This window comes from Miniopterus natalensis, chromosome 2 (genome assembly GCF_054644295.1).
Source record: "Miniopterus natalensis isolate mMinNat1 chromosome 2, mMinNat1.hap1, whole genome shotgun sequence".
NCBI lineage: Eukaryota > Metazoa > Chordata > Mammalia > Chiroptera > Miniopteridae > Miniopterus > Miniopterus natalensis.
The window spans coordinates 145,098,145-145,115,082 of record NC_142082.1 but is presented as its reverse complement, the minus strand read 5'-3'; the positions used below and the strand labels follow the sequence as shown (position 1 = coordinate 145,115,082).

Here is a 16,938-nt window from a genome sequence, read left to right as displayed (position 1 = left end):
AATAAAATGCTGTTTTCAAATCTTTTCTTTTTATAAATGCCTATCTTGGTATTTTTAATTAACAAGATTTTCTCCTTCCACTTTCTTATAAACATTAGGTGCATCTTGGGAAATCACTCAAATAAACAATACAAAAGTATACACCGGTAACTTAGCTACGTTAGTGAAAACATAAAAAGAAATAAAACCTATTTAGAAATATTTCCAATTTCTTCTGTGTTTGAACAGAAACATACAGAAAACACAGTTTAAAATTGAAAAATACCACAATGTCAATACTCACAGAAAAAGTAGGATCCCAGTGTTTGCCAGGGCAAAGGCGAGTCCCAAAATCCCACTGCCCATAATGGCGTTGCTTAGGTTAAAAACAGACATGCCTAAGGAGGTTGTTCCTGGAATCTGAACAAAGAGACAAACATTCACACTAAGCAAAACAGTCCCTAAATCTGTTCATCACACCAAAGCCTTTAAACACTATTAGAAACCAACACCAATTAAATTCAAGAAATCCTTCCTTCGTGGTTTATTTTTTTAATGGATTTCCAGAGAAAATACGTACTATCTGAGGAATATTCTGGTAAATAGAGATAGCTATGCCTTTGGTACTATGCTGCATGAATTAAAAACATCTGTCCCAATTTATGTGATTAAAAAAATAAGCATACTTATTATAATGACACTTACATATTCATCACATTTCTTTTTTTCCAAATGGCTGTTTGTGAGACTTCTTCTACTTTCACGATCAGAAATAAATTTGCTGTAAAGACATGTATAATACATTTAACTTCGTGGTAATAATTTGAAGCTAAACATTTTATCTAAGTGGTTGATTACTTACCAAAACATATTACGCATGAAAAGCTATCAGATTCCAATCATTTCAATACTAATAAATTAAAACACTATATGCAATGTAAATTAACTTTTATGTAGATTTTTCTCTAACTACAAGTAAGATAATGTTAAAAATACTGTAAAGCTGTCATGTGAAAGAATCTCGGAGGCAGGATTCCTTCTGAGCTCACATTCCTGGAGTACAAAAGTATTAAATAGGAATTCCCTCCCCCCTGCAAAAAAGGAAACAACTCTTTTCCCTTCAAATTTTCCTTCAGCATGTGCTACATGCAAGTGACCAGACAAGGTGATGAGGGAGACATGAGGGTATGTAATACAAGGCGCAGACACTAAGCTATCAGAGTTCAGAAGAAGAAACTGTGGTCAGGGAGGCAGGGCATTAGGCCATGGTTAGGGGCAGAGCTAGAGCTTTGAGAAAAGCATGGGATTTAGAATGTGAGTTTGAATCCTCACTAGCTATGAGGGCCTGGGCATGCTACCACAGTTTCCTCTGAAATTAGAGTAACACTATTAAATTATCTCATGGTGTTATTGGGAGAATTAAATCATTAGTATAGCCCCAGGCACAGAGTAAGAGCAACACGTCAATCATTCCTGTCCATGGAGGGCATGGGGGTTGAGTTGGGATGGGAGATTCAGACAGGCTAAGTGGAGTAAACTATCTGCAACTACATACAAGAAGGAATTCAGAATGCCCTCGGAACCATATTCAGAATTAACATCACAACTTTATGGCCTAAATTTCTAATTTTTAAAAAATTCATCATTAAAAAAATAAGTGGTATTGTCAAAGAAAAGTCCATTTGTTGGCAAACGGCTGCTTGTATTAGTAAAACATGTTAGGCATGCTTTTTAGCTCTTCCAGACATTTAATTATCTGGCCTTAGTAAGAACTAATCATAGTAAGTTTTTCACTAATGAATGTAAAGCCACTTGAACGGAACTATTTTAAAGAAGCATATTTCTTTAAACTGTACAGTATATTTTCATACTCTTTTTTTTTTGAATAATGCTATGTTTCACGATAAACCATTTTCAATGAAAAATATGAGTCATCAATGTTGGCTTTATTTACCTATCTTTTTCATCTTTAATCCAAGGGGTCTGGCTTCTCCCTGGCTTTACTTCTCCAAGTTTGCATTATTTTTGCCAAGATAAACCAAAGACAGGCAGTAGGTGTGTACTACACACTTCCTCTGAGATCATCACCTGGTATAAGCAGCACAATCTGCGGTTTATTCCCTTTGGCATCTGCCTTTGCCTAAGACCTGGCCAGTTACTGTGAGAGTTCAAAAGGAAGGGGAAGAAAACCTTGGTCTCTGAAACAGGAGAGACCACGTCAGCTAACACCAGAATAGGAATGTCAGGCTGTGCAAAACTGAGATAAGATAAAAAATCCAGGGAAGGAAAAACCATTATTGGGAGGATTAGCCAGAGGAAACTTAAGGCAGAGGCCTGAGAAATAGCATTACAGGAGAAAGACATAATGAAAGCAGTATCTTTGGAGACCAGTCTGGCAGCTGTGGAGCATTCGGCCCTCCTTTTGCCCTTAAGGTTTTAGATCCTTCTACAGAACTGAGGTTTACAGGTCCAGCTAGAGAGGGGCAAGGAAAAGCAGCCTTCCATTTCACATAGGCTGTGGGTGCTGGACTTACAAAATTAAATTAATTTCCAAAATAAAATTGCCATTAAATAAAAGACTGCATTGAATCAGGCTAATTTTAATAATCAACTCAAGCCTATCAAATCTTTATCCAAAAGGTCCCCCATTTGCCTTTCTTGTGTAGGGACATCTTTTCCAAAGAGAATTTCCATTATTTCTGACTTAAGAGCCTGAACGTTTTCAAACAAACTGAGCAAAACACCAGCAAACTGTCTGTGGCCGATCTAAGTTCCCTGCCTGGCCACACGCCCCAGAGTTGGTGGCAGAGGACTGGTGGGCAGAAAAGAAAGGGATACAGGCACTGTAGCACAAGAGGCATTCGGTAGGGTCAAGCACTGGGCAACAAGAGGGGAGGCGGAATAAGGCCCTGGCATGGCTGCCGGCGGTTCCTGCAGAGCTTCTGCAGGGTGGGGATGGTGAAACTGACTCACAGAGCTGCTGGAATGAGTAACCATTGAAAAGCACACTGAAACACATTGTGTGTCAACAGCCTCCCTGATTCTGCCTTTTCTGGTGTACTTTCTGCAGCAAGGCTTAATAGGTTTTCCCTAAACTCTTCACTGGCTCTCCTACTGAGAATATTATAAATTCCTCACCCTGCAATTCCAGCTACTGCTGAATCTGACTCTGCCTCCGTGTCCCAATCTCAGCTCCCCCTTCTCCTCAAAATGATCTTCCCAAGAGGGGGTAAGGGCTGACACAAGATCATAGCAGTCTGAGAGCAGGGATGGAAAAACAAAGCAGCAGAGGGAACCCACCTCCATGCGGGAGTCCCTCAATTCTCTTCTCAGCCAGCACCTTCCTGCCAGTCCAAAGCTTCATCTTCCATAAGTCTTCTGATACCCCGGTTTGAACTGAGTTTTCTGACTCTGACCTACTTACTACCTTTCCTGTGGCACATACTGTGCTACTGAACTCATCTCACATCCATAGTGGTTGTATAGCGCTCTCAGTCCCTCAGCTCCTTCTTAAATGTACCTGCCCTTGCATTAGCAACTCACAGGAACCCTTCATAAACCAAATATACATCTTCTATTTAGGAATCAGGGAGTAGCTTAGGCTGCAGGGAAGTTGAGCTCAGTAAGAATGAAGTACTTAAAGAAATCCTCTTCATTCTCTTTATGATGTTTCCATTTTTTCTTCTCCTTAGTCTTTAAGTCTTTGTATTTCCGTAAACTTTTTCTTAAACAAAATAAAACCAACCTTTTTAGTAATGGACAAGTCCATTCAAAATAAGTAGGTCAAGCAGCTTATCACAAGTTCCTGCTATCTTACCATTTAAAAAATGCAATTGTGTGTTAAAAAGCATTGACCCTTGGCAAAGAAAATGAGTTAAAATTTCTCTTTATTCACTTAAAAATGCACTATGGGAGAAGGTGACTTTGACATGTAGTCTTGGAATGATAAAAGTATCATTAAAAAAGACTTTTCACTGGGTCGGTCTGTACCCATAAAGAAGAATTCAATCAACTATTAGGTAGCCAATTGTTCTGAGAACAAAACCAAACAAAAACATCACAGTGGCTGTCATGGTGACCTTCAAAAAACAAAGCCACAAACAGGAGCAGGCATTATACTGAGGTGGTGTGAAGGGAGACTGAGCAACAGTTATTTAAAACCCAAAATAAATCAGCACCTACAGTTGAACAAGGGTGGGCTGTACAATAGGAAAATGATCTTCCTATTTTAATCTCTACCCATCAGATTATTGCTAGATTATAGTGTTTCACTTGAGGATTCATAACACAGAAGAGATAAATGGTTGAACTTAGGTGACTTTTCCAACTTCTTTCCCTGAAATTCTAACATTCTATGAACTAGAAAAAGAGAACAGAAGGAAAGAAGCAAGTAACAAAGCAGCTGGAGAACATGAAAGAATTCAAGAAACAGCAGGCATTTAAAGAGAAGGGTGAGAGGTAAGCAAAGACTTACTTGGCAAATAAACTCTACTGAAAATAGCAGAAATCCAGACTTTAATTGTAACAGGAGCTCTTAAAGCAAGGAAAGAATTTTCTGATGTAAAAACTGACCATAGGAAGAAGGGATAGAGCCTTTTTCTTTAAGAAAAAAAAAATCAGAAGAAGAGAAGGGATAACTTTTCAAGGATCCTCCCAAGTCATATAAATTTAGTATATGAACTCTGAAGGATATACAGGGACCCCAAAAAAATGCTGATGTAGGGTGTAGTGATAAGAGTTGCCCCAAATTCTTTTAAGAAAAATTTTAACCAGGGACTCTCAAACTTTGTTAGATGCTGCCTGGGTCATGACAACAATAACTATGCATAGAGACGCGAATAGTAAATAAATATTAAAATATCTGAATACTTGCCTCCATACAGCTTTAAAGTAACAACAGTCTGCAGTCATCCAAAACCTAAAGCAATATTATTATTCCTTGGGGTAGACAAGAAAGAGTGCTTGCAAAGAAAGAGGAAGCACTTTTACTGATAAAGACTCATCTCACTCTAAAAGGCTTACTATTTGCCAGACACTGTGCCAAGTACTTTACATGGATCTTCTCATTTATTTTCATAATTACTGCATATGGTCGGTACTATTATTAGCTCTATTTTAGAGAAATTAAGTAACTTGACCAAAGTAACATTACTAATAACTAAACCGTTGAGCCAGGATTTGAACCTAAGCTGGCCAACTGCAGAGCCTGAGTTCTTAACCTACAAACAGTAATATGTTTCATATTCCCCAACACTCCCATGAGGTAAGGTATTATTACTATCCCTGTCTTATAGGGATGGAACTGAAGCTCAAAGCACAAGATCACACAAGACCTATTGAAAGAGCCAGAATTCAGTACAAGTCTAAATTCAAACCACTTAACTGCTCGCTCTCTCTGTTCTGTGTCCGTCTCTGTTTTTCTCTCTCATTTAACAAATATTTTATAATGTCCATTCTGTACCAGGCACTATTACCTATCATTTCAAGGTACAAGTGATATAAAGATGATTAAGATGATTACTTTTCTTAAGCTCACATCTAGAGGAAGAGTCTAGCACTTGCTACTCAAAGTGTGGTCCATGGACCAGCAATATGGGTATTACCTGGAAGCTTGCTAGCAATTAGAATCTCGGGCCCCATCCCAGACCTACTGAATCAGAATCTGCATTTTAGCAAGGTTTCCAGATGTTTCATATACACATTAAAATGGACCTTTTGAAAGGTTCTGCTGTTCCAGGTACAGATTTCTATGACTATAACCCAAAAATTAGGGCATGAAATAGAACAATTGAACTGGAATAGAGGCAGGTGTTCTAATGCCCAAATGGCTCGTCTCTATTTTTACCTAAACTTTAAAAATTGATTCTTATTGTCCTAATGGGGAGTCTGCAGGCAAAGCTATAAGCTAGATGCCCGGTAATGAGAGATCAACATTTGTTTTCAACATTTTCTCTAGCTTCTGAAAAAAAAGAGAAACTATTACATAGAAGTTCACCGTTCCGGGGGCTGGTTCTCTTAGATGCATATAACTGGGCCTACCTTCCTCCCACCAATGTGAAAAGGCTGCAAGAAAAATGAGAAGTACTTAGGTGTAGCTTTTGCAGCAATCACAGTGAAGATCTATTCTGATTTTTATTTACGTTTCTGGTTTCATGCCATAATATGTTGTTTTTAATTTTTTTTACTTGCCCTAGAGCCAAAAACAAAGCGAGGTTCATGAACTGTGTCAGTGAAAGAGGGGAGGTAAGACAAATGAAGAAATAAATGCATCACCCAACATTTGCAATAAAGGAATCAAACTCTGCAAAACAAGCGGTCAACACCAACAGTGAACCCACTGTACCCAGCTCAAGGTCTTAGTCATAGTCTCGGGGAAATGAGCTCACTGGGCAAGGTGCCCAAGTGTCCAAGTCATGGGTGAGAATGGGTACTTCCAGCTACTGCAAGTGGTCTTCACCTCAAAAACTTAATACCTTTATTAAATAAAACTTTTATAGTCCACTCTGGAGAGGGTTTATAATCTAGTAATCATGCAAAATAAGGCATAGTGCATTTATTTTGTTAACCTATTTTCAGAGAGTTTAAACAGCAGTCAGACAGAGTAAGCTGGAAAAGAATGCTTAAGCTGAGAGTGGTTGATTCCAGTTAGAGCCTGTTAGATGCTTGGTTTATCTTAAAAATAAGGAAACCACAAGTTCTTTTTTTTTATTTTTTTATTGTTTACACTATTACAGGTGTCCCCCATTGCCCCCCCCATTTCCCTCCACCCAGCCCCCCTCCCTTTACCACACTGTAGTCTGAGTTCATGGGCTATGCATAGGAAGTAAAACTTTTTAAGATCAAGTTCAGACTCGACACTGAATATTATAAATGACTCCCATTTTAAGGTCTTCAAGGTTTGCATTGCTTTGGGAATGAAGCTGTTATAAAACCAAAGTGTCCTACTTGTGAAATGGTTGGAATCCCATGCACCATTAAGTGAGGTCAGCAGTGACTACAGAACACTCCGAGTACAAAGCATAAATCAACACTGGTAGATTTTAATAGAACTGGCTAATGCCTGAGCATTATAATCAAAGGCAGCAGGATAGAGTAGAAAGACTATGATTTCAGATGGGCCTGTGTATGCCCTTGAGCAAGTTATTTTATTTTTCTGGGCCTCAGTTTCTTTACTTGTAAACTAAAGTTTTAAATTTTCCTTATTTGCAAAAGAATACTTTACATGACATTATACGGATAAATGGCAATATATGTAAACACAGCTGGCAGTCAAGAAATGTTAGTTATTATTAATAATTCGACTCATAAAAAGCAGAAGTAAACTTGAGTCCAACAATAAGAAATATCACAACATAGTAAATGATACTTGTATTATGAGGAGTGTCTGGTCAGAGACTTAACCTCTAAGAACATTTAAGGAAGAGAAAAAGGAGAAGAGGCAGGGCTGAAACTTCTAAGCAAGTCTAAGTGATGGCAACTAAGTCCTATGCTGGACTTTCATTGATGTATGTATACATACAACCAAATATAGAGCAGATTGTCAGGAATTATTCCTACAAAGATGCCTGCCTAGGTGATGTAATGTTTTCATCTTCCTCTACCTCAATTTCCTTCTGACAAAGCCCCAGCCCCCCCAACCCCCACCAAGAAAAAAAGTGTAGCATCATTGCTGTTCTAATAAGGAGTCCTGTATACTCCACTCTCTTCTCCTAGCCTTTTAGGAGGCTTCATGCTTCAAGCAAGCCGCACCACTAACTCCCAAGCTGGAGACCTTCCTGCAAAGGGATCCACACAAGCTGGCTATAACATCAGTAGGTCAGAGAATGCCCACATCATTAAAAACATAAAGAAAGCCATTTGGCCCTACTCTTGTAACTTAAGAAACATAAAACTCAAGAGTTGGAAAGACCTGCGGGGGCCAAGAGCTTCCAGGCCAGCACTCTTCCCAGCGGCCTCTCTGCCGCCTCTCATTCATGCTCTTTTCTTTTCCTTCTGCTCCGTGTACTATTTCTCTACTATAGTTTCTCAAAGAGCCATTTGGGCTCAACTATAGTTATTATTATTTAAAATCCATGTTGCGAATGATGCTCGTAATGATGCATTTGTAGTTTTAACACAAGAGCATCGGCAAATGCAGCTTTGACCATTTCTTGATTAAAGTGTGGGCGAGGTCAGATGACTGCAGGACACATTCAGATATGGGATGCAGTGAAATGCCAAAAGTGTGCTTAATTCATAAGCACAGAGCTTTTGAAAACTTAGAGCTGGTTGGGGTCCAATGTATTTATACATTTTTATTAGACTCAATTGAAAGATTGGAAAGGGTGAATAAATTACTTTCCTATTTGCTTCATCTGCTATTGCAGACTATGCCCAACAGATGTCACATAAGAAATTCAAATTACATCTTCAAATGGAGCATAACTTTAGTAATGAATAATTCGAGAGAATGCTGAAAATCAGAATATTTTAGAGATATTTCTCTTACTGGATAGAAAGTGTTAGTAGAAAAATACTCACCTATTTATTTGACCATTTTCTACTTCAGTGAAGTCATTGGAATCATTGCTGATGTTGTCATCTTCGGGGACTGTCATGTTTTGCAACTCAGTCAATTCAAGTCCACTTTTGAAATGCATCATGTTTACAAAATACCTGTAGCCAAAAAATTCGTCCAAAATCTCCTGTTCTGAGTGTATTTACAAGTGGACAGCAGCAAAAATATAAGCTTGACACCCCTAAAAGACAACACAATGAAATACAGTTAACATATGAATATAACCAACTGAGCAAAAATAGTTTAAGTAAACAGTTAATTTACTGATAATGCAACTTTTACATTTTGCTACTCGATACATTAAAAGCAATCTTTGTACATCAAGTTAGAAAGGCTCTAAATTTTATGCTTTCATAAGTCTCCCTCCATTTTTAACTATAAAATGAGTCATGTCCTACAATCTTTATGCTCACATTTATAGGAATACCATGTCAGCGGCGGGCAATATAGACACCCTTTCATAAAACTGTGTTTAAAATGAACTCAAGTTGGTTACTTCAATGTGTCAGCTGGCAGGACATGCATACAGCTTGGCCGGGACTGCAGAGCCACAAGAGCACCTCTGATTTAGCAATCCCAGGTGAATAAACGTGCATATCTTAAAGAAATGACATCGTGAGGAATCGATCACCCAACCCAGAGGTCAAGTAGTAAAGGACGAACCTGTGTTTTGAAATTTAACAATTTATCCGTCAACTGCAAGAGATTAATGCAATCTCTTCAACAAAATCACTCCATGTCAGGGAATTAGAGAAAAATTCATACTCAGGGGATTTGGGTTAATCCATCTGAAACTACATTTCCTCATCAGACACAAAAGACTTGCAGAGCTCACATTTTCCCTGACATGGATGACTGTGATTTAAGTTTCTGAAGGGTCACCAACAGTATATGAGGAGGGGACCAAGTTTCAGACACACAGCGTCACAAATCAAAAAGCAGGTGGCAAGAGTGGCGAATGCAGTTTCAAAAGTAAGGCTTCTATACTTGCAGAAGCCTCACCGGGAGACTCTCAATGAGGTGATGGGGACCATGGAATGAAGCAGGATGTCAATGACTTTTTTTTTTTTTTTAACCTCTAATGGTAATTGGATGACATTTTGATGTTTTTTCTGATTCTGAATTCCGTAAGATGATTGTAAGCTTAGTTAAGAGTCAAAACACCAGCCCTGGCCAGGTGCTCAGTTGGTTAGAGTGTTGTCCCAATAAGCCAAGGCTGCGGGTTCAATCACTGGTCAGGGCACACATAAGTATCAACCAAGGAATGCATAAATAAGTGTAACAACAAACCTCTCTCTCTCTCCCCCTTCCTCCCTTCCTCTCTCTCTCAAATCAATTAATATAATTTTTTAAAAAAAGAGTCAAAACACCAATGTGCCCATCTAAGCATCGTAGTATATCTCAAGAAGCACTTGGCTAACATAATATTTTCAGGACCCACAGAAAGTACCCTAGAAGATGCTTTTCCCATGCTTTTCTCCTCCCCACAGGGAGGCCACACATTGTTTCTTTTCATTCACATTCTCCTATCTAGAATGAAATCTCCCCAGTTCCAGGATCCTTTACAGCTTCACAACATCAGTACTTTCTAATACCTCAGGTTCCAGGAGCTTCACCCTTCCTGCAGGGCAGGGTCTCTCCTGGAAAGCAGGAAGCCACGACAGGGAGACGTGAGCTCCGTGAACTCCCGGTCTAAGGCCAACGTGGCAACTCAGGGCGGACTCTACTAGCCAGGGTGGTAGTACTAGAGACGGGCCACTTCTAATTGCTTTGAGTGCCTTCACACAGTAGCAGTGTTTACAGCCTGTCTTCACTTTGCAAAGGCTGAATGCATTAAAACAGTTGAACACCACCTTACCCCTTGCCCCACCCCCTCGACGAAAGCTGCACAAACGGACAAGACGAGGTCATTTCTAAGAGTCTCTCCACACTGGCTCTCTCCCGCAGGGCTCCCTCAGAGGGAGAGATACCACAGGGCTAGTAGAAAGCTGATTCAGTGGATGGCATTTCCAATCTGGATTAAGGAGTCCTTTTCTCTCCATAAACTGGTAGGAAATGGAACTAGACAAAAGCTTTCTGAGGGGCGGGGGGGAAGCTTGACTAACAAGAGGTCAGTAGTCTACTCTTTGAATTTAAACTTTCATATTAATATATGTGTGCGCGCATATGTGTGTGTTTACACAATTAACATATATATAAACATATATACATAAAACTAGTCATTTAAAAAAATGGACAAAAAATGAAAAGAATAAAAAGAATACAGGAAGCCCTGGCCACTAAAATTACATCAGTATTAGGCAAATACCAGTACTAAGTTAATCACAAAGAATAATTTTTTCTCCTTTGGCTTAAAGAGAAATTTATTTTTTCATACTTTTAGAAGCTAGAAGTCCAAGATCAAGCTCAAGCCCAAGCCCCCTTCTGAGGTCCCTCTCTGGCTTGCGGATAACTGCCTCCTTACTGTGTTTCACATGGTCTTTCCTCTGTCCATGTGTTGTCTGTGTCCTAATTTCTTTTTTCCCCCCTTAGAATACATTTTTATTGTTGTGAAATAACCTGTCTGAAATCTCATTGTTCTTGAAAACAAAGCCTGGAAAATGGGGAAAATTAACAAAGTTAGTGACACCTGTCGCTAAGGTTGAGGCAACACTCAGAAAATACTATCCATTCACTGTACATATTTATTGAGTGGCAAGTGACAAAGGGACGTGAAAAGTTTGGGAAAAGTCATATTCAGAGGTCTGGGCAGCATCAAAGAAAAGTCACATTTGCACTGGCTCTTGAAAAAATTATTTTTCTTGATTCTAAAACTAATACAGGTTCACTGTAGAATCTGTAAAGAAAATCACTGTGAAAGAAATCCCACTATCCAAAAATGGCCACTGTGGGGTATTCATGTCTTTCCTCTTTTCTTTCTTCTTTCTCCCTCTCTAGCTTCCCCCCTCCTCTCTCTGTATTTGATTTATAATTAGGATTTTAGACTGTTTTAACCTTTTTTTGTTAGTTAATCCTCACCTGAGGATAAATATTTCATTGATTTTTAGAGAGTGAAAGGGAGGGGGAAAGAGAGGGAGAGAGAGAGAAACATCAATGTGAGAAAGACACATCGATCAGTTGCCTCCCACATGCACCCTGACCAGGGCGGGGAATAGAATCTGTGACCTTTGGGTGTGAAGGGCCACTAACCACTGGGTCACCGGCCAGGGCTAACCTACTTTTTTAAATAGCATTACACTGTAAGCATTTTGAGGAAGTGCTTTTAAAAAATATATTAATTCCTTATTAATAAATAATATAGGTTTTGTAGAAAAATTGTAAAAAATAAATTTGCCAATGAAGGAGGAAACAAATATAAAGAAATAAGTTACCGGTTATCTCAGCAAGCAGAGACCATTACTGTATATATACGGGAGTATGATCTCCCAGGGTTTTTGCACGCACATAGATATAGCGCCTGGTACACAGTAGGTACTCAATAAATGTCTGTTAAATGAAAAGAACAGGAGAGGAAACAAGACGGCAGCGTAGGTAGCAGCTGCACCCACCGCCTCCCGCAACCACATCAAAATTACAACTAAAATACGGAACAACCATCACTCAGAGCCTCCTGAGATCTGGCCGCACAGAAGCCCCACAACCAGGGAACTGAAGGAGCATCGAGACCGGGAGGAGGGGCGCAGACGCGGGTGGATCGGGGCTGAATCCGGGAAACTAGGGCACCAGGGCCACACCCGGTGCTGGGTTTAAAGCCAGGAGGGACATCTCCGGGTGGTGGTTTCCGGAGGAGCGAGGGGTCCCAGCCCCACAGCAGGCCCCCAGCCCAGGGCTCCAGGGCCGGGAAGAGACGTCCCCACAACTCCGGGCTGGGAAACCAGCGGGGACTGTGGCTGAGGGTCGGGAGGCTGTGGGAGCCCCAGCAGCTCCTCTTAAAGGGCCCGGCACGGACTCACTCAGACGCTCCCTCTGAGCCCAGTGCAGGGCAGCAGCCTGAAAGGACCTGGGACACTTGGGGAGGAACCAACCTGCCAGAAATTGGGGCGAGAGGTGGAGGGGCAGCTTCCTCCCGGGCAGAAGAGCTGCAGAGGCCACTGCTCCTTTGGCGAGTCCTCCCCACACACAGAGGGCAGGCAGGCACCATGTTTGAATCACCAGCGCCTGACTCACACCTTTGGCCCCGCCCCGTGATTTCTGGAGGCCCCGCCCCTCCCCACCTGCAGGCTCATCCAGGCCATTTCCAGGGGCTTTTCTGTGCAGGTGGCCCCTCGAGCTTTATGCTTAGGACTTTCCTAAAATCTCTCAAACAAGCAGCATCGTGCCCCATACAGCTTGATAAGTGGCCCCAGGCCTGGCACTAGCGGCAGCCTCCATTGGTCCATAGCTTGGCCTCTCCTGGACACCTCCAAGCCCAGCACAAGTAGCAGCCAACTATGGTTTGCTGTGTAGCTCATGCTGGGTGGCCCTGGGCAAGGCACTGGCAGAGGCTGACTTTGTACCTTCCGGGAGGCCCCAGAGACAGTGCACCTGGTGGTCAGACTCAACCACACTGGATTACAACACTACTACATCCACAAGTGACACACTCAAGGGGCGCACTTGGTGAACACCAAAGCCCCACTGAAGTAAATCCTGCTCCATAGGGGTGTCTCCAGCACAGCAGCTCTTTGGCTATAGAGGCAGCTGGTCCTCACAGCTGATTGGCCTGGGGGTCAATTCCTCCCAGTGACCCCAACAGAAACCAAGGCTCAACTACAACAGGACAGTGCACACAGCCCACACGGGAGCACCTAGAAGGCCCAGCTCAGGTGACTGGGGAGGCTGAGCCACTGGACCCTACAGGACACCTACTACACAAAGCCACTCTACCAATTCCAGGAGACACAGCAGCTCTACCTAATACATAGAAACAAACACCTGGAAGCAGCCAAAATGCAGAGGCAAAGAAACATGTCACAAAGGAAAGAACAGAAGAAATCTCCAGAAGAGAAGCTAAATGAAATAGATCCAACCAAGCTAACAGATACAGAGTTCAGAATTTTGTTTATAAGGATACTCAAGCATATTACTATGAAAACAACAGAGAAAATTGATGACATAACAAAGCACCAATTTGAAATGAAGGCTACAGGAACTGAAATGAATAATAATTTACAGGGAATCAACAGTAGAGTAGAGGATGCTAAGAATCAAATCAGCAATTTGGAACATGAGGAAACAAAAAACACCCAACCAGAAGAGCAAAAAGAAAAAAGAATCCAGAAATATGAAGATAGTATAAGGAGCCACTGGGACAACTTCAAGAGGCCCAACATTTGTATTATTGGGGTGCCAGAAGGAAGGAGAGCAAGAAATTAAAAATCTATTTGAAAAAATAATTACAGAAAACTTCTCCTACCTGAGGAAAGAAATAGACTTACAATTCCAGGAAGCACAGAGGGTCCCAAACAAGAGGAACCCAAAGAGGCCCACAGCAAGACACATCATCATTAAAATGCCAAAGGTTAAAGACAAAGAGAGAATCTGAAAAGCAGCAAGAGAAAAGCAATTAGTTATCTACAAGGGAGCACCCATACGACTGTCAGCTGATTTCTCAACAGAAACTTTGCAGGCCAGAAGGGAGTGGCAAGAAATATTCAAAGTGATGAAAAACATGGAACTACAACCAAGATTCCTCTACCCAGCAAAGCTATCATTCAGAATTGAAGGTCAGATAAAGAGCTTCTCGGATAAGAAAAAGCTAAAGGAGTTCATCACCACCAGACCAGCACTACAGGAAATGTTGAAGGATCTTCTTTAAGAAGAAGCTAATGAACAAAAGAATGTGATGAACTAAATAGATCCAGAGACATTGACGCATGCAACAGACAATCATATTTCAGAGGGAAGAGGGAAGGGGGGTGGAGGATGGGAAGAGATTAACCAAAGAAGTTATATGCATAACCCATGGACACAGTCAATAATGGGGTGAAGGTCTGGGATGGGGTGGGAGCGAAGTGGAGGGGGTCAGTTGGGTGGAAAAAAGGACACCTGTAATACTTTCAGCAATAAAGATAAATTTAAAAAAGAATTAAAATTTAAAAAAAGATTAAAAAAAAAGAATGAGTACAAATAAATATTATATATTTCTAAAAATGGAAGTCATACCATACAGTTTTAAAAACATCTTTTTCACTTAACAAGATATGGGCTCCTATATTGAGTTGTCAGTAAACACAGGTCAACACCATTACTTCTATTGATTAACGCCTTGACTGTGCCATAAGTTGACACCCAACCTGCTACTACTAGACAGTCACACTGCTGGTAGGCAGGAGACTGATAGGCAGAGATGAGGCCTGAGCTGAGCTTCTCAGTGAAGAGGAACATAATCAAATGCGCAGAGGCAAGAAGTGCAGGTGGAGGTCAAGAAACAAAGAATTATAGTGTCACTGAAAGATCGAAGCAATTATCAGACTATACAATTAATTAAAAAGCCGAATGGGGTCATCATGTGAAGATCTTGATGTTAGCACAACCATAATTACTCTCTCTCAATGTTTATATTAGGTAACAAATTATAGTTTACTCAGCACAGAACATTTCTGATCCTTCACTGCCTTATTATGCCGGTATGCTTATTGGCACATTAATAGGAACAATATACAATACAAAAACTTACTCTCTGCTCTTCATGGTGTTAGGTAGCAAAGGAGAAGATATGCAAACTTGTCTGGCTTTGCATTGCTCAGAGCCTATTTAAACAAGCAACACCATCCCACATAAAGTGACAATACGCCATAAAACCTTTGCATCATAGAACCAAACTATATGGCAGAACAAAGAATAAGTCCAGAAGGATCTCAGAGACAGACAGACATACATATGTACATACAAGAAGGAAAGGGAGAAAGGGGGGAAGAAAGGAGGGAGGTAGGAAAGGAAATGGGGCCTTGAGAAATCAGGTAAGGTTTTACAAAGTATTAGGGCCTGCACAATGTCTAAAAACAGGCAGGATTTAGACTGGGGGATAGAAAAGGCATTACTTGTATTGAGAACAGCATAAGCAAAGACATGGAGGCCAAATGTGCATAGAATAGCCTCGTATGACCATTCAGATGGGCCCGGCTGGAGTAAGGGGAGCAAGATATTATACATGTTTCTTGAGGAATAGGAGGTTTTATAGGTTTGGTAAAAGCTGGTTTAAAGACTGTACAGGGAAAACCAAACCAAAGAATGTAGCGTAACTTAAACATTTTCCAAAATTACTTTTTGGGAGAAATAAGCAAAACTACAATTTCAATTGCTAATGTACTTTGTGGTGGACTGGCCCGCTCAATATTTGTTCCCACTTTGTTGTAGTCCAGTTCTACAGAGGATGGAGAGCTGAACACTATATTTCCCACATCCCTTTGCAGCTTGGGTTCTAGATATAATTTAGATTCCACCAATCAGAGAGAGCTAGGTGCCGGGGGCAAGGCATCCATTTGGCTGGTCCAGTTCTATCAGGTGAAGCAGACGGCAATGGAGCCAACAACAGTGTCTTCAGATTCCTGACAATCAAATTTGGCTCAAGTGGTGTGTTCCTGGAACATGCATTTGAGACAATGAGAAACCTTCTTCCCGGTTTCCCAGCTTCCTGATAGAGGCACAAGTGGCAGTTTCCTTAGCAGGCTAGCTGAATGGTGGTATTCTAGTCATTATTCCCTAGAGGCCCGGGCCAGACCTGCTGTGTCATCTCTTATAACAATTTGATAGGCACTTCATTTCCTGTATTAAATCCCTTTTTGTTTAACATACATAGAAAGATTTCTATTATATTAGACCCTGACTAATATTCTTAATTTTCTTTTTCTTCCCCTTTAAAATTTTTATTATGGGAACTTTTAAACATATATAAATGTGAACAGGATAATGAACCCCCATGTACCAACTTCAATTATTATCAATTCAAGCCAGTCTTGTTGAAGTTGTACCCCCACATTCACATAGAATTATTTTAAAGCAGATCCCAGATATTCTATCATTTGTAAATATTTCAGCACTTATGCCTAAAAGGTAAAAACTCTTTTTTCAAACAATGCCGCCATATCACTGTCAAACCTAAAAAATAACAAGAATTCCTTAATATCACTAAATATACAGTCACATTCACTTAATTTTTAAATTATTATGAATCACTGTTGGTGTTTTATTCTGAAGAACTAATAAAATCACACCTCTCCGAGCTCAGCTCCTGGGAAGCAATCACGATAGCCAGGTCCGTGGTTTTGAGAAACCTTAAGGCCTGAGGCTGATGATGGTCCCGTTCTTCCTGCCATCTCTTCTAATAACTGACTGAGCCTGTCCACCCACTCAGGGTCTTTGAATCAACAGGCTCTTAGAATGGTAACGATATGGATCTACGAGCTGCTTTTCTGTATCTA

The 16,938-nt window shown here is 40.6% G+C and overlaps 1 protein-coding gene across 6 annotated transcripts in view; it reads right to left on the bottom strand.

Annotated features, from left to right (window-relative positions):
• The window catches only part of SLC38A1 (solute carrier family 38 member 1), a 63,525-nt gene that overhangs the window by 31,031 nt on the left and 15,556 nt on the right, over positions 1 to 16,938 (bottom strand). For all 6 annotated transcript variants that reach the window (XM_016201174.2, XM_016201175.2, XM_016201173.2 and 3 more), the window contains 3 exons: positions 8,500 to 8,717; positions 685 to 760; positions 284 to 399 (listed from right to left, as the gene is read on the bottom strand). In XM_016201174.2, the coding sequence (XP_016056660.2) occupies positions 284 to 399; positions 685 to 760; positions 8,500 to 8,621 (314 nt within the window). In that variant the 5' untranslated portion in view covers positions 8,622 to 8,717. The remainder of the gene's footprint in view (positions 1 to 283; positions 400 to 684; positions 761 to 8,499; positions 8,718 to 16,938) is intronic.